Source organism: Cololabis saira, chromosome 14 (assembly GCF_033807715.1).
Source record: "Cololabis saira isolate AMF1-May2022 chromosome 14, fColSai1.1, whole genome shotgun sequence".
NCBI classification, from domain to species: domain Eukaryota; kingdom Metazoa; phylum Chordata; class Actinopteri; order Beloniformes; family Belonidae; genus Cololabis; species Cololabis saira.
In genome coordinates, this window is record NC_084600.1 from 33,245,194 (window position 1) to 33,271,154 (window position 25,961).

Sequence of the window (25,961 nt, forward strand, 5' to 3'; positions counted from 1 at the left end):
TGGGAAATGTTTACCCCCTGACCAACAAGGGTGATGGGCTAAAGGCGTTTGTGACGACAGCATCTGTATCGTGATGGTAGCCTGGTGTGTTCCTGCTTCCTGGATTGGCAGTGGATTGGCAGCGCACCCACCCTTCACCTGATTGGTCCAGACAGAAAAAACTTTGTGCCTCAAGCCCCACAATACGGTTTGACGTACATGCACGAAAATCGGTACACACCTGTATCATGTCACAACTTAAAGAAAAGTCTCTTGGCGCCAAGGCCGAAACCGAACAGGAAGTCGGCCATTTTGAATATTTTGAATTAATGTGGACATCTGAGCAATAAGTTCAGTCGGGCTCTGTGCAAAAAATGTTTTCTTCTACTCAGGGGTATTGTAATAGGTTTTCTGGGAACTGGGAGTGGGAATTGATGTGTGTTAACTGTAGTATGGTTTGATTGTATATGTGGGTAAAGACTTTGGGGTTATGTTTCTATGTTTATTGGAGTGTGATTGTCGCCTGTGCCTCTGTACCGTAACGTGCACCCAGGTGTGTTATACATCAAAATTTGCATCTTCATCCTGCGATGACGCACATTACTTTTCTCTTTCAAAAGCGTTACCGTGGCGACGCTAGACGCCAAAAAGCGCTATCTATCTATCTATCTATCTATCTATCTATCTATCTATCTATCTATCTATCTATCTATCTATCTATCTATCTATCTATCTATCTATCTATCTATCTATCTATCTATCTATCTATCTATCTATCTATCTATCTATCTATCTATCTATCTATCTATCTATCTATCTATCTATCTATCTATCTATCCACTATCTAAACTGAAGCAGTGAAAGTACCAGAAACATAGCAGATCTTCAGGGTAGCTGCACATACCTGGGATCCTATAAACAACCTCATGACAATTATGAAGAAGCTGGATGGAAGTCAGACACAGTCCTGATAATGATGTCAGAACCAAAGACCTGCCTTTAAGGAGCCTAGGTCTACCTCAGCAGACCACAGCTACAGCAGAGACCAGCTCTGCCACACCAGAGAAGACCCCAGCTACAACAGAGAGCAGGTCTATCACACCTGACGATTAGTGTGTGATCAATGACTCAGGTTAGTCAGGTGTGTGGTCAGATATGTGTGACGGTTAATAATCAGGTGATAATCTTGTGGACTTTGACCTGAAACTCCAACGACTTTCCCTCTCTGTCTCCCTGCAGTGTTCAGAGCTTGACCACCCAGAGAGCTGCAGGCGACATGGAAGACAGCTGTCAGGTAAAGATGATATTGATTGGTTGTTGGTCCCCTCAAATTTTAAGACTTTGATTACAGCTATTAAACTGATCATTGTGTGTGTGGGGCAGCTCGGTGGCTTGGTGGTTAGCACTGTTGCCTCACAGCAAGAAGGTCCCCGGTTTGACTCCCATGTCTTTCTGTGTGGAGTTTGTGTGTTCTCCCCGTGCTTGCGTGGGTTCCCTCCGGGTACTCCGGCTTCCTCCCACAGTCTAAAAACATGCGTAGTAGGTTAATTGGTGATTCTAAATTGCCCGTAGGTGTGAGTGTGAGTGTGTCTGGTTGTTTGTCTGTATATGTGGCCCTGGGATGGACCGGCGATGTGTGTGTGTGTGTGTGTGTGTGTGTGTGTTGCCTTGCAGAGGTCAGAGGAGATCAATGATTGACAGTTTCTTTGGTCCGGTAGTAAAAGTTTATTGAAACTGAACAGTAACAGTTGTATTGAGTTACATGACCAGAGGACACCTGCTTTGTCAGATAACATGGCCTTGCATCCGGAAGCTTCCAGATTACACTGCCAGCAGGAATCTTTCTGTATGGATTTTCCATGTTCTCCTGATGTTGAGTGTGAGTGTGTGAGGTTGTTTGTCTATTTGAGGTCCGGTGATGGACTGGACATCTGTCCAGGTGTACCCCTGCCTTTCACTGGAAGACAGATGAGATGGGCTCCAGCAGACCCCAAGACCCTAAATAGAAAGAGGCTGTAATAGACCATGGGTGCATGCTCTGTTATTTATTCACAGATCGGAAGCCAGGTAAGTGCTAAGTAGATAAAGTGAAGACAGCTAACACGGGCTGTGCTGGTCATCAATAGGTTTAGGTAACATTAGCAGGGTAAAATCATTGTTGCTTTGATTTATCTTAGAACAAATGTAGACATCCTTGTTGATCATCTGGTCATTCATTCAATTCACTTCAGTTCAATTCAGTTTTGTTTATATAGCGTCTAATACAGTACAAGTTGTCTCTAGGTGCTTTCCAGAGACTCAACATGACCCCTGAGCAATTATTACATGAACAACACTAAGTTGGAAGATTAATCAAAGCAGACATATCTGTTTGGTTTGGATTGAAGAATTTTTTATGCTAATTTTAGATGGTGGTGCACTAGCTGTTATGAAGAACTTTCAACAGGCTAATAACATTCCTGCCGATGGCTGTGATGTTGACTGGTCTCCCTTTGGATGGTTGTGTGGGCCTTCACAAAGGACAGAAATGATGTAGAGAGCAGAAGCAAAAGTTAGGCTAAGGAAACAGCTACACAGACTTATGCTACCGAGGCATTTTCATTTCAAACACCAGCTCCCTTTTCAAGAAAATGAAACTGCAGTCGGCAGCGACAAACATCTGCTGGTGAGATTTCAGCCTGCTTGTAATAACAAAGACCTGGATTCACTCAGCTATCTCTGACCGGTTTGTTTTTCTATAGCTCGGGGTGCTAAGGGGAGCCACGTCATTACACTGTCATGACGTGGCTCCCAACTGACATCACACGTCACTGCAAATGTCAGTTACGTCGCTGCGTTTGCATTGGCGCGAAAGTTCAAGCAACAACAGCGTATTTGCTCTAACACGGACTTGGTCCACATAGCACCCTGCATGGACCAAAGCGCTAAAAGACAGGTTGTCTACTCCACAAACCACTGCTGCTTTGCTGCATCCATATTAATTTGTCGCTTATTTGAAAATGTCGCAATCTCGCAGCATTGGTCTTAGTAACTCCACCCCCTCCTCTTACATAAGCGGTTCTTTCCTCTAGCCCAGCAAAGGGTTTATGCTACCTTGGAACCGTCTTTTTCTGGCCCAGAGCCAGTTCTTTGTCTGTGGAAATAGAAAGCCCGGTTCCTAACTCAGCACTGGCCCAGTGCTGATCTGGAAGACCAGATCAGTCATGTTCTGACAGAAGATTGAGCGAATGTTGAGAATGGTTGCAGTGTCTTACCTCGACCAAACACTCATATCTGCAGGTGTGTACATATGGGACATCCTGACACAGAAAGCAGTTCCTCGTCCACGTTGACGATTCAGTGTTGGCATGTTCATGACTGAACAATGTTACTGCATGTATTCAGTGACTTGTTGAGTTTGTTTGGTCATTAGAATCCAGGATTCTGCTGGAAAATATATTTGTTTTCATTCTTTGAAACGAGAAATTATAAAAGTATTTGACAATTTTACTAAAGTTTTATCTGCTTTTGCCTGAGATAGGATTAACACCTACAAAAAAAAACACATTCACCAACCTTTTTCTTCTAATAATAAAGTTTTTTATCACTCAGTAGTGACAAAACTCAGCGATCAATAGTGGCACCTTTCCCTGTCATTGTAGCTCCTAACTGATCTACCATGTGTCCATTGAGGCATTCTGTCATTAGGTCTTTTTCCATGAAGTCCAACTGGACACAACCAGAACTACAGTTACCACCCTCCTGTGGACCTTTTTAAAGTTTTATTCATGTTAACATCCATCCATCTATCATCTATAGCAACTTATTTCTATATAGGGTAGGGGGATCTGTTGGAGTCTATTCCAGCTCTCCCCAGATGAAATGCAGGATTTCACCTGGGGAGACAGGTCACCAGTCAATTGCAGGACCACATAGAAAACAAATAACCACACACACTCACACACACCCCTACGGGCAACTTAGAATCATCAGTTACATAACATGCATTTAGTACCCAGACAAAGCCCATGAAAGCCTAAGGAGGACATGGAAACTCCACACAGAAAGACTCCTGCTAAGAGTAGAACCAGGAACCTTCTTGCTGTAAGGCATAGTTCAACATTTTCTACATCTACATAAGAGTACGCACAGTCGCTCCCCTCCCAAAAAAGAAAAAGACGTTGAAATAGAGTAAGTAAGTAAGTAAGTAATTGGAAGGAGTCTGTTGACTCCTTCAAAAGGCAACTTAAGACCTTTTTATTTGTGCAGGCTTTTGCCTAATTGTCTTGGGGCTGTTATGATCGTCAATGTGTTGTCTTGGCCTTTTAAACTTAAATGTGTATGTATCTTTTAACTGTGTTTTTATTGTAACTGTGAAGTGCTCTGTGACCATGGTCTGTGAAGGGCGCTGTACAAATAAAGTTTACTTACTTACTTGAAATAGAGTATATTTTACGCAAGTTGGAGCTGATTAATGTTGAGCATCAGTCGTTCTTACAGACATTGCAGCACACTATCATACTACCAGACTTGAAAATGCCAAAATAGTTGGCATATTCAAAAAAGAAGAAGAAAAATCTACCAATTGTGTTTCCTGCGTTATGTGTCAATACATATAGTGAAAAATGTTTGAGGTGTATGTCAGGTGACATAGAGCTCTACGGAGGAGGGTTTGCGTCACGATTCGATGGAGAAGCATAAATTAGGCATACAGTAATACAGATAATTTAGGGAGGTTCAATGACCTGTGGACTCAACAATTAGTAAAGAGGGAAAGGGCTGAAAGAAGGCGTGAATTCTTCACTGTATCTGAACTTTGACTTGAATTTCTACCAATATATCTATTAAATAAAAAAAAGTGTACACTAGGCTTTGTCGTAAGCAATGCTTCACTAGGACTAATATCTGTGTTTGTCTCTGTTTAATAAGACTCATGATTACCCGGAGGAGGCGAAGGGCAACAGCAAAGCCAGGACCAAATTACCAACGAGAGAACAAGGAAAAAATGAGCCCGTGGCAGCAGAGCAGCCGGGGCTGGATATGATTTACACCATTGAAGATGTCCCGCCCTGGTACCTGTGTATCCTACTGGGACTACAGGTGAGACTGGCATCGAACTGGCAGTTGTGACTGGGAGTTGTAGGATGAGACTGGGGATTCTTAGTTTTGATTGACTTCTTTCAGATTTCAGTGACTCAGCAGCTGCAGGTTTAGTGACAATGAAGTTAGATGCTTTTTTGTTTTTATTCCCACCACTGAGAGCCTAGTAAGGTTTGATATTCCACTCATGTGGGAGATATCTCAGTTGTGTCCTTTATCCACCAAACCCGCATGCTCTACCCAGCCTCATCTGAGGCTGACTAATACTATCAGTAATTTGTGCAACACTATCAGAGCTATGGAAAGAAAATTGCATTAAACCTGTACTCCTGATGATCTCAAATACTTTCAGTCTCTGTCTCATTCTGTACTGTCATCACTAAAGCAAAAGTGGCTTATTACAATGATAAGATGTGCAGCACTACACATATACAGAATTATTTTCCACTTTCAAGTCGCTGCTCAACCCCCTAAAAGGACAAAAAGGTCCATCCCACTAAAAGGTCTCTGCTGTCTGTGACAAAAGCCCTAAGGACAACGAAAGCAGCAGGCCAATCCTCTGTGTTCATCCTTCCTGACCTTCTGCTGTCTTCAATACAGTTAACCACAACTTGCTGCTATCTATACTCTCAAACTTGGACAGTTCAGGATCAGTGCATTCTTGCCCCAAAGCTCAGTACTTGGGCACCTTTTTTTGGCCGTATACACCACCTCGCTTGGCCAGATTATTCATTCCCTGATCTGGCTTCTCATATCCCTGCTATGCAGATGATTCCCACTGGATGTTGGCCGTGTCAGTGAATCTCTGCATGAATCTCAGCTTGTCCCAGCTCCATATTTCACCAGGTGGTGAAAGGGTGGTGCAATATGGAGCTGGTATCATGTTCCTTCCGGGATCGGTTGGAAAGTTTACGGCTCTGTTTGCCTCAATACCAGATCCCTGTCTTCGTGGATGAAGGATCGCCACGTTCACCTAATCTTATCTAAGGCTGGATTCCTGGTCCTGCCTATCATTCCATCGGCTTCAACATCAACAGAAATATTGCCTCTACAGCTGTCTGTCCTACCAACTTTACAAAATACCTGGGTCTCATGTTTGATGACCATTAATCAGGCCTTACCTGACTCAATATTCACCTCAACTTATGGTAGAGATCATGGTTATATCCCACCTCCATTACTACAAGGTAATTCAACACCCATAAAACTTGTGATACATAACACCGATTGTTTTCATTAAACCTCATTAAATCAGCCCATAATATGATTTTATAATAATTACTCTCTTGTGATATATAGTCTAGATGACCATGAAACACATCACAAGCAATATGACCAAAATCAGTGGTATGTATCACAAGTTTTATGGGTGTTGAATTAATTAAACCACATTAAATCAGCCCATATATATGATTTTTAAATCAGCCCATATATATGATTTTATAATAATTACTGTTTTGTGATATATAGTCTAGATGACCATGAACACATCACAAGTGGTTTGACCAAAATCAGTGGTATGTACAAGTTTTATGGGTGTTGAATTCATAATATCCAATATCCAATATCAAACCAATTCAACCGCGGTCACACACACACAGATGCGCTGTGTGAGACACATTAAGCAACCCAACTGTCCTTTTTAAGCCACATAGATGTACTACTTGTATAACTTTTACCATTATACCGTTGTGCTGTTTATTGTGTTTTTGGAATTGATATGAGCGCGCAGCGGTGCGTAAAAGTATATATTTATTTGTTACAGGTTTGCCGGAGCGCGCTCCGGCTTGCTCCCCTCAAATTAAGCCCTGTCTAGGCCTATACAGTGGCACACTGGCACAGCAGCCCGTCATAACTATAAAATACAGTAGCCTATGCAGTTGGCACAGCAGCCGGCCATAACGCAACCCGCCACTGACTGATAGCACTGACTGATAGCTGTCATAGCGCGCCGGCAACGCTTTTTGGTATACGCTGATTCGCGTGATGATAAAACTAAAGTGTAGTTTAAGAATATTTATTTCTAAAATAGTATTTTATTCCCCAACCCAGTCCAACTTATTATTTATTTGAATAATGTGACAGGTTTTATTTTATTTTATTTTTTCATCATCCCTCCCTCCTGTCTGGAGGGGGGGCGGGAGCTGGGGGAGGGGGTGCGGTACCAAGAGGAGAGGGTGCTGCCGCACCCCCAGCACCCCTACTAATAAAACACAAGTCTGACACTTACCTGCAACGTGATCTTAGGGTCCGCAGGTGTTTCTTTCAACGTAGATGTAAAGGTTTATGCCCCTTCCCAGGCGTTGCACTTATCAGAAGAAAACTGACTGGGCTTGTCCTCTCTTCACAAAAGGAGATCTCAGTGAGATTGTTCTCCAAGTGGTTCTTCAATGATGGAAAAGTACCAGTGGAGACAAGCAGAGTCGTCCCTCTCTACATTCAAGAAGCTCTTGAAAACTCCCCTCCTCTTGTGAGGATGTGAAGAGTACTTCACATCCTAAAACAAAGTTATCTCTCCAACTTTTAACCCGCACCCCACACCTCTTACTCTGTGATTTACTGGCTTGATTATTTTTCTCATCTCAAAGTCGCTTTGGATAAAAGTGTCTGGTAAATGTAGAGTACAGATGTTCCCATCCTTCACTTTCTGGATTTTTCCACAGCATTACCTGACATGTTTCAGTGGCACTGTTGCAGTGCCATTTCTTCTGGCTGAGGCCATGTGCGTCGGTCGAGACCAGACCACTGTGAGTCAGCTGATTGGAACCATCTTCACTACTGTTGGGGTCACAACTCTGATCCAGACCACTTTTGGTGTCAGGTGAGTCTGAGTGAGGCGACTCTGAAGGCGTCATGTGAGACTAAGGGCCTGATTTACTAAAGGTTTGCGTGCGTAAAAACGTGTGCAAACTTGACATCACCCGCAAACCAATGTGCAAGCTGATCTATTAACAGCGTGCAAAGAGGACTGCACCTCTCAAATGAGCAAAATAGCACACACTGTTCATTTAGTACTTTTGCCCTGATGAATAATCAATATGGGGCGTACCCGGCAGAAATCGCTAAATACTGGGAGGGGAAAATGCAAATATGTCCATTTACCCCCCGCAATGAGATTTACCAAGCCTGAAAGTTTTTGCGGGGATTGTGATTGCGTCTGTATTTAATACGTTCGAAAGGAAGGTGCTAATCTGCCCAGCATTACGCAGGGATGCTTGTTGGTGCCTGATTTGAGGACTGGGGTGGGGATGGCTAAACTTATTGTGAGGATTCTCCACATGCAAAAGGAGAAATATTTTATTTGAATGTTAAATCGAGTATTATTCAGCAAAAGGTTGCCACAGGAGGCACATTCATTTTTTTATTTGTGATAATAAATAAATCACGTGTTTTCATGGAGAAAAAAGTGTTTCTTATTGTGCGCCTATACTTGTTCTGCAGTCATACCCCGATGTCGTGCCGTATTCAGCACCCCTGCCGTGAAAAGCACCCCCTCATCTGACAAAAATGATATTCTCATTCCGTGTCACGTTCTGTTTAGCGTCCAGTTTTGTGTTAATGATTCATGTTTAAATGCGCTCATGGATTCCACAATAGTCATACTTTCCCACAATCACAGTCACAGATAACAAAAATCGGGTAAATGGTTATTGATGTCATTAATTAATAGCCTGCTTACTGTGTTGTCTTCCATAATATTTGTAAATATATATAATATAAACTCCTAAGTATGTGTTTGTGTGAGTGTGTATATATAAATATATTGAAGTGTGAGTGTGTTGTTTTTTTTCTTGGTCTACTTATCATTGAATATACGAGGGGGTGCTTTTCACGGCAGGGGTGCTGAATACGGCACAACAATTTGCCTCTTCCACTAATATCTCTAACTCCAACTCGTCAAATTTCATTTTGCGCTCGCAAAAGACACGCAACACCTCATTTAAATACTGCGGTTTGCACCTGTTATCAATTGCGCACGCAATCTTAGTTGATCACCCGCAAAACACACAACAACAGCACGTGCAAACTTTTTCAGTGCACACGCAATTTAGTACTCTTTATTTAGGATCTTAGTAAATCGGGCCCTAAGTCAGGTGTTTCTGAGACACTCAGGTGAGACTGAAAAGTGTGTCTATGTTGTCAGACTTCCTCTGTTTCAGGCCAGCGCCTTTGCTTACCTGATTCCTGCTCAGGCAATCCTGGCTCTAGACCGCTGGAAGTGTCCCAGCGAGGGTGAGTCTCCTCCATTCATGATCTTCTTTCATGGAAACAGCCCAGTAATCCTGGAATTCTCTGGCTTTTATCTGCAGAGGAAATCTATGGAAACGGGACTCTTCCCATGGACACCTCACACATCTGGCAGCCTCGAATGAGAGAGGTACGATTCTGAGCATTTCTGGCTGGTTGGACCTGGACCTGGTGTGCTTTCAGAAGCTGTGTACACTATTTTTTTTTCTATTTAACGTTCATTAAATTAGCTTTGTCCCATCTTATCAACAGCTTTTGGTTTTATCATTTACGACCTTCATGGCAGCAGTAACAATGGGATTTTTGAAATGAAACCTAACTGAACAATAAAAGAATAGTTGATGGTCAGAAATTATTTTACTTGTTCACTCACTAAAGATTCAAGCATTTTACCAGAACATGACACTCCATGACTAAGTCTATGGAGTGTCATGACTGGTTCTCAGGATTAGGTGTTAGGACTGGATCTGCTGGCGGTTCCTCTTTGGAATAGTGCCTCTTGGTCTTCTTCTGGAAACCTGTGGACAATCGATTTTGTATGAGGAGGGCAACTCATATTCAAGAATTCCAGTCACCAGGTTCTGGACCAGGTCCTCTTGAGGAGCGAGCTGTTCTTCATAAATGTGCTTGTGTGTTCATAGATTCAGGGCGCCATCATCATGTCCAGCTCGATAGAGGTTCTGATTGGTCTGTTTGGGTTACCTGGTCTCTTGTTGGACTACATCGGCCCACTCACCATCACACCGACGGTCTCATTGATCGGCTTGTCCGTTTTCACCACCGCCGGAGACCGAGCCGGATCCCACTGGGGCCTGTCTGCACTGTGAGGCCTGTCTGTCACACCTGTGTGTCACACCTGTTTGTCTGTCTGTCACTTGTGTGTAATATTCTTAATGATTAAACACAAGTGTGTTGCTGTCTTCAGGTGTATCTTTCTGATCGTGCTTTTTGCACAGTACCTGAGGACAACATCACTTCCTGTTCCTGTTTACAGCAGAAGCAAAGGGCTGACCTCCACCAGAGTTCAGATTTTCAAGATGTTTCCTGTAATTAAGAACCAACAAACAGGTGTTGATATCATCAATGATCTCAGGAAGTGATGTCATTCATGTCACAGATCTTTCTTCTTCATGATCTCTCAGATTATAATGGCCATCATGTTGGTTTGGCTCGTGTGCTACATCCTCACACTCACTGACCTGCTCCCCACCGATCCGGATCGTTATGGATACAGAGGCCGGACCGATGCCCGTGGTGACATTATGACGTCGTCACCCTGGTTCAGGGTGCCTTACCCCGGTAAGGCCTGAGTACACACAATCATGGATAAGAATAAACCCTCAACAGGATGATGATGATGATGATGATGATGATGATGATGATGATGATGATGATGATGATGATGATGATGATGATGATGATGACAGTGATCTCCCATAGGCCAATGGGGGTTACCGGTGGTCACAGTTGCTGGGACATTGGGGATGCTGAGTGCAACCATGGCAGGTATTGTGGAGTCTATTGGAGATTATTACGCCTGTGCCCGTTTGTCCGGCGCTAGCCCCCCACCTGTCCACGCCATTAACAGGTGAGACAGGAACTGCTCTGAGCAGGCAGGTGTTACATTTGATTGTTCTTTTTTTCCCTTTCTTTTGAATGTTTTCTTTCCAGAGGGATCTTTACAGAGGGTGTCTGCTGCATCATCGCTGGTCTGCTAGGGACAGGAAATGGCTCCACCTCCTCCAGTCCAAATATAGGTGTCCTGGGTATCACCAAGGTATCTAAGTCCACATGACTGAAACGTATTGGTCCTGGACTAACTGGTCCTGTACTAAGTGATTCAGAACTTACAAGTCCTGTAATTGGTGGTCTTCTCCTTTGCAAGTCTGTGCTAACTGCTAATGTAATAAGTGGTCCAGGACCCCTCAGTTATTCGCTTTGTCTCAGGTCTCAAACTGGTGCAGAACTTATTGGTCCTGTCCTCAGTGATTCTGGACCTACTGGTCCAGAACTCACTGGTACTGTCATTTTGGGACATCAGTCTACTGGTCTGAAACACAGAGGATCACAAAGGACCAGGATTGCCTACAGACCCACATATGCCATCCTCATGTGTGCAGGTGTTTAGATATTTGATTCCTGGACTCTGTGTGCAGGTGGGCAGCAGACGGGTGGTGCAGTATGGAGCTGGTATCATGTTACTGCTGGGATCGGTTGGAAAGTTTACGGCTCTGTTTGCCTCAATACCAGATCCCATTCTTGGAGGAATGTTCTGCACCCTGTTTGGTGCGTCACAGGTCACACTTGTTCATGAAGCTGTCCTGTTGAATTGTTACATTATGTCACATTAATCTAGATGTGTTGTTATGTTTCAGGTATGATCACAGCTGTCGGTCTTTCAAACCTGCAGCTGGTTGATTTAAACTCGTCCAGAAACCTTTTTGTTCTTGGGTTCTCAATGTTCTTTGGTCTCACGCTGCCAGGGTACATGGACACGCACCCCAACGCAATTAGAACAGGTGAGTGCATATTTACCTTTGTTCTGGCCTCAGTTCCAACATTAGTTACAATTGGTAAAACAATCAACTTAGTCAAATCAGTTTCATCTTTTAGTATAGCTCCAATCCATAAAACACTCTAGCTAAGGATTTTAATATGTTCAAGACTAACCGAGTTAAAGAGCAACAAAACACAACTTCACTTTCTACAGATCAACTCTGAATATAAACTTTGGTGCTTCGCCGTAACCACCGGACTCCAGTAGAAAACTCCAAAAGTCTCCATAAGGAATCCAGATCCCTCCAGTTGTCAGAGTTGATCCTGAACCTTCTTGTGAATCCTGCTCTAGCCCTGTTAAGTCTTAAACATGACCACTTCTCTGGTTCCAGGTGTTCCAGAACTGGATCAGATCCTGACGGTCCTTCTGTCCACTGAGATGTTTGTGGGAGGTTTTCTGGCTTTCTGTCTTGACAACACAATACCAGGTAACACACACACACACACACACACACACACACACACACACACACACACACACACACACACACACACACACACACACACACACACACACACACACACACACACACACACACACACACACACACGCACACACACACACACACACACAGACAAGTCCAGGAATACTGTGATGTTCTACAATCTTAAACTTGCATCCATAAAGAAATAGATGATGTTGGTCAGCTTTTGCCATGAAGACTCCGTTCAGATGTAACACTGATGGAGAGGAACAAACATAAAACCATCACAGATGAGAAGAAGTGGGGGACATAGCTGAAGCTTTGGGAATTGAAGTTCTCTCTGACAGGGGACTCTGCCAGATGTTCCCAGTAGTCCCTCAAAATACGTTTAGGCCTACCAACTAGGATACCAGTCAGACTCACAACTCTGCTCCACTCTTCCCCCAAGTGTCCAAGAAATGTGGCTGCAAGTCCAATGACACTACAACAAAGTTAATTATCAATTTATGACCTAGGGTGTCCTGGTGGTAAAGGCACATGTGAACATCCTTATGCTTGAACATGGTGTTTAATATGGAGAATCCGTGATAAGCACAGAAGTCCAGTAACAGAAGACCATTCGGGTTCGTATCAGAAAGGCTGTTACAATCCCACCTTTCTAGTTCTCATAGTCATTTCCCACATGAGCATTGAAGTTCACCAGAAGAATGAGGGAGAAAAGAGTGGGTCATCTGAACAGTCAGAACCTTCACCAACTACAGGCAGAGGGAGGCTAGCCTAGTCATTCACTGGTGTGAACCCCAATGTACAGGAACTGAGCTAGGGGGGCAATAGGCATGCCCAGCAGGGCATCTTACGTTGGACAACTCCGGAGTGGAACAGAGTCCAACCCCTCTCATACCTCTTTTCCACCAAACTGGTTCCAGGGTTGGTTCTGGGCCAGTGCTGAGTTTGGAACCGGGCTGTCTGTTCCCACTGACAAAGAACTGGCTCCGGACCGGAAAAAACAGTAATAGAGGGAAGAACTCCTTACGTAAGCAGAGGGGGCAGAGTTGTTAAGACCAACGGCAATAGCAAGACTGCGAGAAGGCGACATTTTCAAATAAGCGACGAATTAATATGAATACAGCAAAGCAGCAGTGGTCTGTGTAGCAGACAACCTGTTTTTTAGCGATACGATCCATGGAGGGTGCTATGCGGATCAAGTCTGTATTGTAGCAAATACGTTGTTGTTGCTTCAACTTTTGTGCCAATGCAAACGCATTGACGTAACTGAAGTTTGCAGCGACGTAACTGATATTTACAGTGACGTAATGATGTGGGTCCCCTTAGCACCTGAGCTATGAAAAAACAAATCGGTTTTCAGCTGGTTGGCAAGTTGAACGAGTTGTGAACCAGCAACAGCACTGGCCGAGAACCAGCCCTGGAACCGGTTTGGTGGAAAAGGGGTATTAGGGAGATTGGTTCCAGATCCCAAGCCATGTGTCGAGGTGATTCCGACTGTATCTAGCCAGAACTTCTTGACCTCATGCACCAGCTCAGGCCCTTTTCCTACCAGAGAGGTGTCATTCTATGTCCCTGGAGCCAGCTTCTGTAGCTGAAGATTGGACCATCAGGGTGCCTGTGTTCATCCACTACCCAGCTCACACTGCACCCGACCCCTATGGCCCCCTATGATCTGAAACATTTCAGCAGAAACCTTTTAGATCAATAATGTAATCAATTAAAGACCAGCTGTGACGTGATGTTTCACATTTTCTTCCTCTTGTGTTCAGGTTCTCGACAAGAACGAGGTCTCATCGGCTGGAGCACCTCACACCCTTCCTCTTCTTCCTCCTCCTTCTCTTCCTATGACTTTCCTGTGGGGATGGGCATAGTCAAGCGGACACGCTGGCTCCGGAGGTTTCCCATCAGCCCCTCTTTCACGGGTTTCGGGATGTCTAATAATGCTCAGGGTCTTGAGCAGGTAGTGGAGGAGGCAGCAAATGAGGAAGAGAAAGAGGCAGACCTTCATCTGTCTGGCACCAAGGTGTAACTGTCAGAGCCCATCAGAGCAGCACATGATTGGCTTGAGTATCATGCTGATATCACCAGTTTCACTAATCAACCTCATTAACCTCATTGACTAAGTGTTGTTGTCTTAATAAGTCAGGGCAGCGCACCTGAGGACAGGTGGATCACACTTACACACCTGCTATTGTCTTTATCCTGAATGACAACCACACCTGGACAGTTGTTTCTTACTTGAGTCCTAGACTACTTCCTGTCCACCTGGACCTGATCACCACCAGCACAACAGAGTTTTTAAAAGTGTTTTCATAAGTCTTTATTTGTGATGTCACAGAATTAGTCAAAGTAAAAGAACAGACTGAAAAGACAATTAAAAACATAAATAAATTTAAGGACATGTAATATTCAGACTAATCAATGGTTGTGATCAGCATGACAGCATGAATGAATGTGAATTATTATTTTGACATAATTGTTATTATTTTGACATATTTTGACATAAGTACCTATTGTTTATTTTATGTTGATTACATAAAAGTAACATATACACACTATATATGTGTAGACATATACAGACATATTGTAGCTATATATATTTAAATGTTCATAAATATGTAAATATACCAATATAACATCATATACAAGCTGTCAGCTATATCCTCAATTATACATACATAAGCCTATATCCATTTGTGTGTATATACATATAAATTAATGGTTAAAAAATGGTGCAGTCCTCAATAAAGACAAACTAATGTTGTATGTTCACGTCTTAAGTTAATCACCAATTAAAAATGTATTGTATGGTGTGTACTATATGGTTAGCACATTCATATTGAATATTATATATATTTGTGAATGTAAGATGCGAGTAATGATGTCTTCTCAAGAAGCAGGAGATTTTAGAAAGAAAAGAAATGAGAAGGTTTTTTTCTATGTTAAGTTTTAACATCAAGACGAAAAATGACTTCAACAGGAAGAGGACATCTCAAAGTAAAATATCTGCTGGAAACAATAACATGATCTCTGAAATTGGAGACATCTTCATCTGATTGAAACGGACAATACACAGGAGTCATCAGAAACTCCGAAGGTAAACTTCTACTGGTGTGTTTTATCACTTGCAGTACCCAGTTGTGTTTCTGTTAAAACATGTGTGAAGAAACATAATCTAAATCCAAAACATATGAAAGTCAAATAAACATGTTGTATTTCTAATTTAATTAATCGTGTGAAAAATGTGTTTTAAAGGTATCTGCATGTCAGCAAAGTAACATTTCCTACAAATCCGTTGTAGAGTTGTAAAGTCTGACCAATGAGAGTAATATTTATGTCACTTTTCATTTTCTGAGGACCAGAAGGAGGTTTTGTTTGTACCTATGAAAAGTTCAGAACTGCTAACACTTTAGTAAATGCTGAAACATGCATATTTAACTCTGAGAACACTGCACAAATTCTTTCAGTTCACGTTTCATGAATAAGGCCTGTGACCGTTGTACCTAAAGGTAACATGGAAAGATTTTCCTGGTGACAGTTGTCAGGGAAACATGCTCAGATGTTCGATACTTAAAATAAACTGGTGCCCAGTACCATGTGGAACACCACGTATTTTAAAAGTCTTATTTACACCTAACAGCATGGATAAATAATTGAAATACAGCTTGAAATAGATTTATGAGAGAAATAATAAAGACAGTAAAATTGAGGTGGTTACAAGCACATTTGTGATGCTTCATTTTCATCTTGTTAAATTATACGAAAACTAAAAAGCAGCAACATTCGTACAAAATTGTGTAAAATAAAAATAATTAATGTGCAAACAGGTACAGTGAAATGAAATAAATAAAAGATTAAACAAATCTGCAAAATAAAACAAAACTGAATCTGTTTTACCCAGTTGAATGTTGTATTCTAAGCCTACGTATGACTGTGATGTCATCATATGATGTCATCGTGGTGCAGCAGGTGCCGTCATGGTGATGGGTATGCAGGGGGTGCACAGTGAGGACAGAGCCTTCAGCGGCTGGAACGGCAGCACTGAGAGGACAGTGGGGTTAGCACTGGCCACATGGAACATGGTTGGGGTGTGGCTAGGAGGGCTCACTGGGAACAGAGAGGGGTTGGGGGTGGAGCTGACTGCAGGTAGGTAAACCTCCACAAACTGTCCTGTTTCTGGATCCAATAGCATCTTCCTCTGCGGTTGTGGAGGTGTGACCACGTAAAAACACTGCCCACTGTTGGGGTCTAACATCAAGTGATAGGAAGGAGGAACACTGAGGAGGGCTCCAGGTCTGACTCCACAACCAGTGAGGTCAACAGCAAAGTCTTTGGCCACCTGTGCAGGTTTAAGATTACACAGAAATGGCTTCTGCTGCTGCTGCTGATATTGCTCCTGTACTGCAGGTTTCGTTGAGCTAGCGTGTCCATCCAGGTCTCCTGCTGTTCTGATCTGGTCTGGTTGGTTTGAATGATTCTTTATGGATTTGTTCTGATTCTCCTCAGACCTCCTCATTAGCTGGAGGGTTGCAGCAGGCGGGGTCTGTTGTAACTGGGTTTGTTTGTAGCTAAGGGGGCTGTGGACAAAGTTGACAGGGTGTAGGGCAGTGTTGTTAACACGGGTCAGGCCAGGGTAAAGGGCGGGGCTGCAGAAGCAGGGGTGGAGCACCGGCTGGGAGGGTCCTGGGGAAATCTCACTGGAGGAGTCCAGGACAGTCTTACAGGTGGAATTGGAGGCAGCTCCCTCTGATTGGCTGACTTCTAACACATCATTGTTCAGTGTTGGACTGGGTGGGCCTAGCACTGGGACATCATCGTTTTTAGACTTGCTCATGATTGGCTCAATGGCTCGTCTCTGCCGTGTGGTTGGATGACCGAACCCTTCACTGTGGTTCTTGTTTACTGATCTGCTAAAAGGTGCAGTAAACATGACAACACGACTTTTGACCCCCACAGCCTGCTGGTAGGTGGGAGGAGGGCTTTGCTCCTGGCTAATCATCTTCACGCTTGTTGATCTATGGGTGTCAGGCTTTTCTGCAGTCGTATTTGTGTATGGGTCTTTAACTGACATCCTTATAGAAAATGGAGCTTTAAACACACCTCCTCCTGGGCCCCCTGCTTGCTCTGCAGGTGGGGGCAGGGGAGGTGCCCCCTTCGGCTTCATCTCCACGTGCGCAGTTGCAGAGACATTCTGATCCGACTGCATCTTCCTCCAAAGGATGTTTTTAATGAAGCAGGATGCCATCTTGGTTTTGGTTTCATCCAGAGACAAAGATTTCTGAAAACGGCGGGAGTTTCCAGGACACAGGCCTGAAATGTGAGAAGAGAGATCAGACATCAGCCTGAAACCAGAACAAATTGGATAACATGTCAATCTGAAACCAGCAAAAGTTGGATAGATGTCAATCTGAAACCAGCAAAAGATGGATAGATCTCAACCTAAAACCAGATCAAACCGGATCAGACTGACCATCCATCCACTTAGATGGGGTCATGGGGGTAGCAGCCTAATCAGAGAGGTCCAGATCTTCCTCTCTCCAGCAACCTCCTCCCAATCTTCAGGGGAATAATGAGGTGATCCAAGGCCAGTCAAGAGATATAATCTTACCATGTGTCTTGGGTCTGCCACAGGACACATGCCTGAAAAACCTCCTGGCAGAGAAGCTGTGACTCTCCTCAGAGTCTCTCCTAGATGACTGAACTCCTCTTCCTATCTCTATGAGAGAGTCCAGCCACCCTGCAGAGGAAACTAATTTCTTCCACTTATGTCCTCCATCTGGTTCTTTCAGTCACAACCCACAGTTCTATAGATGAAGGTAGCAGAGGTGTCAAGTAACGAAGTACAAATACTTCGTTACCTTACTTACAGTTTTTCACAATTGTTTAAACACATTTATTGGAACATCAGACACAATGTGCACAACCTGAAACTCATGTTTCAGGTGGCTGAACCAATCCTGCTGAACTCCAAGCACATTTACTGATCTAGACTCAAATTCCCATTCCATACCACACATTTCTCACAACACTACACACAATTCCCAATATCCTGCACACTCTTCCTGAATTCCCTCTCTTGCTGTTCACACAGAACACACTGTCAATCACATTTCTAAACTCCAAAGGCTGTTGTGCAATATGCAACCAGCAATTTGACATTGAATTCATATTCATCGATGCAGCGGGGTTCAACCTTGTAAAAAGAAGGCGCCGAGGGAGGAATATCATCGGCCAGCGTGCCATCACAGAGGTCCCTGGCCAACGTGGAGGGAACATAACAATGTGTGCTGCCATGTATCACCACGGCGTCCTCCATCACCATGCCACCCTTGGCCCCTACAACACTGCACTTCTTCTAGCATTCCTGGACCAGCTCTACAACATCATTGTCCAGCCAGACCAGATGGAGGACACAGAGGTGGTCAGGGTCGTTGTTATCTGGGACAATGTCATTTTCCACCGGACTGCTCTGGTCCGTGAATGGTTCAGGGTCCATCCAGAAGTTGATGTCCTATATCTCCCTCCATATTCTCCCTTCCTCAACCCAATTGAGGAGTTTTTTCTCTGCCTGGAGATGGAAGGTATACGAAAGAAATCCTCAGAGACGGATCCCACTGCTGCAGGCCATGGAGGACGTGGATGAGGTCCTGTGGCCAGCCAGGGATGAAAGGCAGGATGCAGCCTAATACTCTTGTTTTGTTTCTATTTTCTGTCAAGTTTTCATCCACAGCTTGCTGTGATGTCCAGTGGACTGCACATTTTGAGTCCAAATACTGTAAAATATTATTTGTTGTTACAGTAAAGAATTGTGTTGTTTTCTATTTGAGTAGCCTATACATAAGAATACTATATGGTGATATATTCCATCCAACAGCTGAAGGTGTAACACTGATGATTGACTGATGATTCTACTGAGGCATTCATGTAGTGTTTTCCATTCATACTATAGTGTCTTCCATTCTGCACATCAGTGTTCAGTGGGTGCTTAGAAATGTCTACTCAAATGATGTATGTGTTTGGCATTTGAGAAGGAAATACCATTTAGTGAAAAGTTAACACTGTTTTGAAGGTAGAGTGTGCTTTTGCAAGAGAAGTGTAGGATTTTGCATTTTGTGTGTGAGTTTTGTCATTTGTGTTTAGAGTTTTGAGAAAGTGAGGTAGTCTATCAGGAAATGTGTTTAAACAATTGTGAAAAACTGTAAGAAGAATTTTTGGTTATCTATACTTCACTGGAGTAATTATTTTTCAGACAACTTTTTACTTTTACTCCTTACATTTTCACGCAATTATCTGTACTTTTTACTCCTTACATTTTAAAAACAGCCTCGTTACTCTATTTCATTTCGGCCTTTAAAAAAAAACTATCCAGTTAAATTGCTCCATCCGGATAGAGTGAATTTGGTTGTGGTTGTTTTAGATGTTCGTGTCCAGTTTTGTTCTTGCATCCATTGTCCTCAGATTCCTGCAACTAAACTTGGATGTACTTTCCAATAAATGTTAGGATAAATGATAACATGCCTCTGAAGTTAGAATTTTTGCACCATTACAATACTTATAGGCAACTAGTCCTCATATCTCCTGCTCTCTGAAACACATGTTAAAGGGATTGTGACATGAAAAACACATTTTTCTTGATTTTTTGTGTTTTGTTGGGTGTCTTGACATCAATTACACCCAAAAAACAACGAACTTTTAACATTCAGTGTATTGTGTGCTTTCTGGGATTTTCCGCATAACTGTGCAAAAACGGCGCATGTGGTTTGGTGGCGGGCCGTTACGTAACGGCCCGCTAAATCACCGCCCCCTCCACCCAGCTCCCTGCCTCCGCTCCTCTCCAGCGCACCATAAAGGCTGATTTATGGTTCCGCGTTACACCGACGCATAGACGCGACGCGCAGCATACGCTGAACCCTACGGCGTAGGCTCTGCGTCGATTTAACGCGGAACCATAAATGAGGCTTAACACGGAGCTGTTTAGAGTGTCTTTTGTTCTAATCACCGGAGGAAAACTGCTAAGAAGACCCGCGGCCACTGACTGGACTTAAGATAAGGGGACAGTGCTGCTTGCATGCCTTTATTTTTATGATTGTTTGCTGTGGTTCTCCCTGCTGCTCTTCCGTGCATGCTTCGCCTGTCGCTCCGACGCCGCTGTGAGCGTATGGTTGGGCTGGAGGAGGTTTGGAGGAGGAGCGGAGCAATGATTGACAGGAAAGGGGGGAAAGGAAGCATTTTTCACGGCGCAAAAAAACACTGTAATAAAAAGCCAGGAAAAGAGTACTAAGAGTGAAGTTTTTCTTGTTACACTCTTTTAGACACATTTGAGGGATGTTGGCCAAGACTTTTAATAGTGTTAAAAGCATGTTAAAAATTATGTCACAATACCTTTAATGCTCAATAGTACACATATATGGTTCTTTAATATATTTGCATTATACTAAGATGCATTCATTTTCAATGGCTTTTGTCCTTAATGGCTTTTTTCCCCCTTACATTACTTTTACTTTTATACTTTACAGTAAGTAGTTTTGAAACCAGTACTTTTATACTTTTACTTGAGTAAAAAACTTGAGTTGATACTTCAACTTCTACAGGAGTATTTTTAAACTCTAGTATCTTTACTTCTACCTGAGTAATGAATGTGAATACTTTTGACACCTCTGGAAGGTAGGAATGATCCACGTGTAAACAGAGTCTCAGCTCTCTCTTCTCCACAACACACTAGTACCGAATCCACATCACTGCAGATGCTGCACTGGAAAACCTAAACTTGAAACCTGAACAAACTGTATCCAACTTTAAACTGAAACCAGAATAAACCAGATCAGACCTTAGTTTAAAACCAGAACATATCAGATTAAACGTCAACCGTACAACCTGAAACCCTTTTTTTTTTTTCTAACTGTTGACACCACAAGAAAAAGAAAAATATCAGACCTAAATCTGTAACTCGAACTGTGTTGGACGTCAACCTGAAATCTGAAACCAGAACAAACCAGATCAGAATGTACTTAAAACCCAAAACCAAAACAAACAGGATCAGACCTCAACCTGAACCTGACACCAGAACAAACTGGATTAGATCCGATCAGAGATTAAATGCATTGAAGGTTACAGTTAGAGGAAAAAATAGGTTGACTGTTCCCACAGGTGGTTTAACAACTCAAATATTTCTCTCAAAGTTTAATCTGGTTCAAGAGTTCAGAGTACGACGGAGTATTAGGGCCAAACAAAAAAACAAAAAAAGGAAATTACGAGAATAAAGTCATAATGTAATGAGAATAAAGTCGTAAAATTACGAGAATAAAGTCATAATATTACGAGAATAAAGTCGTAAAATTACGAGAATAAAGTCATAATATTACGAGAATAAAGTCGTAAAATTACGAGAATAAAGTCATAATATTACGAGAATAAAGTCGTAATATATTATAAATATATAAATATAACTTCACAAGATGCTCAATATTCCTCATTTTAACACAGGGAGAGAAGCTCTTCCTGTTAGAGTTCTCATAAATTATATTCTCATAATATTACGACTTTATTCTCGCAACATTACGACTTTATTCTCGTAATGTTACAACTTTATTCTCGTAATTTTACGACTTTATTCTCATAATATTGCGACTTTATTCTATTACGACTTTATTCTCGCAACATTACGACTTTATTCTCGTAATGTTACGACTTTATTCTCGTAATTTTACGACTTTATTCTCGTAATATTACGACTTTATTCTCATAATATTACGACTTTATTCTATTACGACTTTATTCTCGCAACATTACGACTTTATTCTCGTAATTTTACGACTTTATTCTCATTATATTATGACTTTATTCTCGTAATTTCCATTTTTTTTTTTTGTCTTAGTTTGGCCCTAATACTCCGTCGTATTCAGAGACTTAACAGATCAACCGAGTCCATCCAACATTTAAAGGTTCCATATTCTGCGGTATTGATCCCGGATTATATTGATTAGTACAACAAATTTCTCAAGAAAAAAAATAAACACGTTAACGGCTTCAGGATGCAGGGTTTTATGTGCATTTTGTAAAGCGTCACCTTTGCTCTTCCCTGCAACCAGGCCCTGGTAGACCCTGCAGGTGTCAACATCACTGCCAGTCTTGGAGGATCTGTGAAAGGAGGTGGGCAAACTGTGCTGCCGTAGCAACAAATCTGGGTGGTGATTGGCCGCTTTGTTAACTTTTTCCCCATCTGGATGTCCCTCGATCGCCTGGACAGGTGGACAGGTGAAGAAGTAGATGAACAGATCAGTGAGCAGACAGTTACAACATGCAGAAGTCATACCTGGTCAAAGATGTTCTGTTCTTGTTTCCTCTTTAACTGAACCTGTCGTTTAGGGACCATCTTTAGCTCCTCCCTCTGCTGACCGTTCACCTGGATCACAGGGGACACGGGTTCTGTTAATAAGTTGTTTCTATTCATCTGTCTCAGTGGTTGTCATCAGGTGAGCTCATCATGATATCACCCTCCCTTTACAGGACAATCACCTGTGTTTCCACAGAAACGTCAACACACTCGAAGTCCGTCTCTGGACCAGAGTCTTCATCGTCTGATTGGAAAATGACAGAAGGAGAAAGGTGGAGCGACAGATCCTCCTCCGACCAGTCACTGGTGCTCCCTTCATCCTTCTCCTCTTCTTCATCATCATGGAGCGCAGTGGAGAGGACGCTGATGTAGTCTGCCTCACTCTTACCTGAGCAGGTGAGCTCAGAGCTTTTCTCCATCAGGACGAGTGAACGCTGAGGCAGCAGGTCAACACCGGGACAGCGGTGATGGCTGAGGACGTGTGTCCTCCCTCCTCCTGTCAGTCCACTGCTCATCTTGTACAGCTTATACCAATGTTGAAGTTTGTCTGGAGAGAGAGAGAGAGAGAGAGAGAGAGAGAGAGAGAGAGAGAGAGAGAGAGAGAGAGAGAGAGAGAGAGAGAGAGAGAGAGAGAGAGAGAGAGAGAGAGAGAGAGAGAGAGAGAGAGAGAGACTTGCGGTGCGTCCGAAATTCCATACTAAACAGTATATACAAGATTTATGAAAAAAATCCGTATACATTTTAAGTTTTCTAGTAATAATGTCAGATGAAGCGTTCCAAACCCAAAAGAATGAGCCCTCTAGCGTATCTCTCCTTTGCCTTGAACAGGCTGTGTGCTGCAAAATGTGCTGCAATTCGGTCCCGAATTTCCCGCGCTGGGCTGCGGATGTGACGTCACATGACGCTGCATGTGCGTTCTCCCCCGTTCTCCCGTGCCGGCTTCACTGTTGGCTGCAGTACCCCCAACGGCCGTCGTGGTGAACGGTGGCGCTAGAGAGTCTCATTTCTTAAAAGGAGCCTCATGCTCCTTTAAGTTCGGCACACTTTTGAGTAAATATCAGTAGTATGCATTAGTTTGGACGTACTACTCGGAGCAAAACGGCACTTCCTGCCATTGGGAGGGAGAGTTGTTACCATGGTAACAACTCCTGTCACAGCAGCAGTAGCAGCACCGCTCCATTACCCTCCGCTCTACCCACACAATAATGTGATAAATGATGAACTCATCTGGTTAATATCTTATGGAAACCAAAGCGAAATCACACCTAATTCCTCACATTTGAATTGTAGCGTGATGGTGCTGCTGCTGCTGCAGCTTTGCTTGGTACCTGGAACGTTATCCTCCATTTTTGTTGGTTGATAAGTATCTGCGCAGCACTTAGCAACCAAACACCGCTGCATTGCATTGGGGAAAGTTTCTGCTTAGCTAGTGTCCATCAATCCATACTAATACATTTCTCCGGAGTATGAGTATGGATAGCACATACTATTGTGTACGTAACAATGTTTCGGACGCACTAAAATTTCGGACGCAGCTTTGGACAGGTCACCGGTCCATCACAAAAAACATATGGACCAACAACACCCTAACCACACTCACACAATCCTATGAACAGTTCAGAACCACCAGTCAGCCTAATATGGACGTTTGTCTATAATGTGAGGAAACCAGAGTACCTGGAGAAAATCCCCCAAATTTGCAAAAATTTCAGTTTATCTTAGGTCTTCGGTGAACTTCCGTGGTGCAAAGGTCCAGAAATGCCCCCTAGAACCAGCCCCAGGTCCAGTATTACATACACACATGAACTTTAGTGGATATACAAATCTGCTGAGATGAGAAATTAAGTCTCTCGCATGCCACCCAAGAAACCTAACAGAAAGAGGAAACTCCTCGACTGCGGTGCCCCCACTCACGGCTAAGGCAGCGGGTGTCTGCTCAGCACTACAGCTTTAACCAGAGTCTCTCTAAGCAGGAGAATGAATCAGAACATTAACCGTTACCTCAGATGGTTGAGAAACAGTCTCACCTCAGACTCTGGTGGACTGAAACAATCTGGATCAGGACCAGCTTGACTTGTTAAAAGAGTTCCTGTTTGTGACTGAAGCTGGGGATGGTGGTCTGGCTCCAGCAGAGTTCAGGACCAGGCCCAGTAGGAGATCCTCTTCAGCTGAAAGAGTAATTGTGATGTTTTCTGTCTGCTTCAATTCCATCAATTCAGAGACAGTTCTGGTTCCAGATCTCTTCAAATGGAGCTGTAGCCGGGATAAGCGACATCGGATAAACTGCAAGGGAGAGAGATCGGTGCTGCTGACAGATTCCAGATGGTCGAGAGTCCAACAGATAAGCAGAGAGAGAGAGGGGTGTCGGACTGCAGCTTTCTATTTCTGGAAGTGACTGACAGACAAGGCTGCAGCATTCTCTCCCTGTTTATGTTAACCTCACTAACACCATGGAAATAACATACCATAAATGTTTACACCCTGTAAATATTTTTTTAATTGTATTAAACTCTGAGGCTATCAACAAAAAGACAAGTTTGAATTTCTTGAAAAAGTTAGTGGTTCAGTCCTAATACAGTTGAGCCCCAAGGCAGCCAAGAGGTCAGTAGGAAAACATGCAGTTCCCCGTCTGACCACTAGGGCCTGGAACCAAAGGACTAGAAGAACTGAACCCAGGACTATTGGAGATAGGGTTGCCACCCGTCCCGTAAAATACGGAATTGTCCTTTATTTGAGAAAAAAATGTTGCGTCCCGTATTATTATAATACGGGACACGATTTGTACCGTATTTTCATTAACTTTTACACCATATTCTAGTTGAATTATTGAAATAAATGAACCTTTACACATATTCTAGTTGAATTATTGAAATAAGTTAACTTTTACACCATATTCTAGTTGAATTATTGAAATAAATGAACCTTTACACCATATTCTAGTTGAATTATTGAAATAAATTAACTTTTACACCATATTCTTGTTGAATTATTGAAATACATTAACTTTCACACCATATTCTAGTTGAATTATTGAAATAAGTTAACTTTTACACCATATTCTAGTTGAATTATTGAAATAAATTAACTTTTACACCATATTCTAGTTGAATTATTGAAATAAATTAACTTTTACACCATATTCTAGTTGAATTATTGAAATAAATTAACTTTTACACCATATTCTTCACCTGTAGGCTATATTATACATCTGGGCTGATGTGGGACATACGTAGCATAGGAGGATATTTCAGTTGCTAGTATGGTTGTCTGTACAGTCATGCAAGTTCAATGCTATTAAAGCACTTTAAACTTTAAATCAAAGCATTTAGTTTTTT

At 42.7% G+C, this 25,961-nt stretch overlaps 2 protein-coding genes across 5 annotated transcripts; one reads left to right on the forward strand and one right to left on the reverse strand.

Annotated features, from left to right (window-relative positions):
• Positions 1-1,221: 1,221 nt before the first annotated feature.
• On the forward strand, positions 1,222-15,952 carry slc23a1 (solute carrier family 23 member 1). Of its 3 annotated transcripts, none has more exons than XM_061740487.1 (14): positions 1,222-1,273; positions 4,888-5,058; positions 7,722-7,879; positions 9,203-9,291; positions 9,369-9,436; positions 9,948-10,129; positions 10,232-10,352; positions 10,449-10,605; positions 10,747-10,894; positions 10,978-11,083; positions 11,463-11,592; positions 11,682-11,825; positions 12,195-12,290; positions 14,063-15,952. In XM_061740487.1, exons 1-14 carry the CDS (start codon positions 1,256-1,258, stop codon positions 14,320-14,322), a joined length of 1,848 nt encoding a protein of 615 aa, XP_061596471.1. In that variant the 5' UTR covers positions 1,222-1,255; the 3' UTR covers positions 14,323-15,952. The 3 variants fall into 3 exon arrangements, with proteins under 3 accessions (XP_061596471.1, XP_061596469.1, XP_061596470.1); XM_061740485.1 differs by lacking the exon at positions 1,222-1,273 and adding an exon at positions 1,737-1,858; XM_061740486.1 differs by lacking the exon at positions 1,222-1,273 and adding an exon at positions 1,802-2,046.
• On the reverse strand, positions 14,787-24,954 carry prob1 (proline-rich basic protein 1). Of its 2 annotated transcripts, none has more exons than XM_061740483.1 (5): positions 24,654-24,954; positions 22,809-23,173; positions 22,606-22,695; positions 22,360-22,531; positions 14,787-17,603 (listed from the first exon to the last, which is right to left on the reverse strand). In XM_061740483.1, exons 2-5 carry the CDS (start codon positions 23,139-23,141, stop codon positions 16,246-16,248), a joined length of 1,953 nt encoding a protein of 650 aa, XP_061596467.1. In that variant the 5' UTR covers positions 23,142-23,173; positions 24,654-24,954; the 3' UTR covers positions 14,787-16,245. The 2 variants fall into 2 exon arrangements, with proteins under 2 accessions (XP_061596467.1, XP_061596466.1); XM_061740482.1 differs by having other exon boundaries at positions 24,628-24,954.
• Between the last annotated feature and the right edge of the window lie 1,007 nt (positions 24,955-25,961).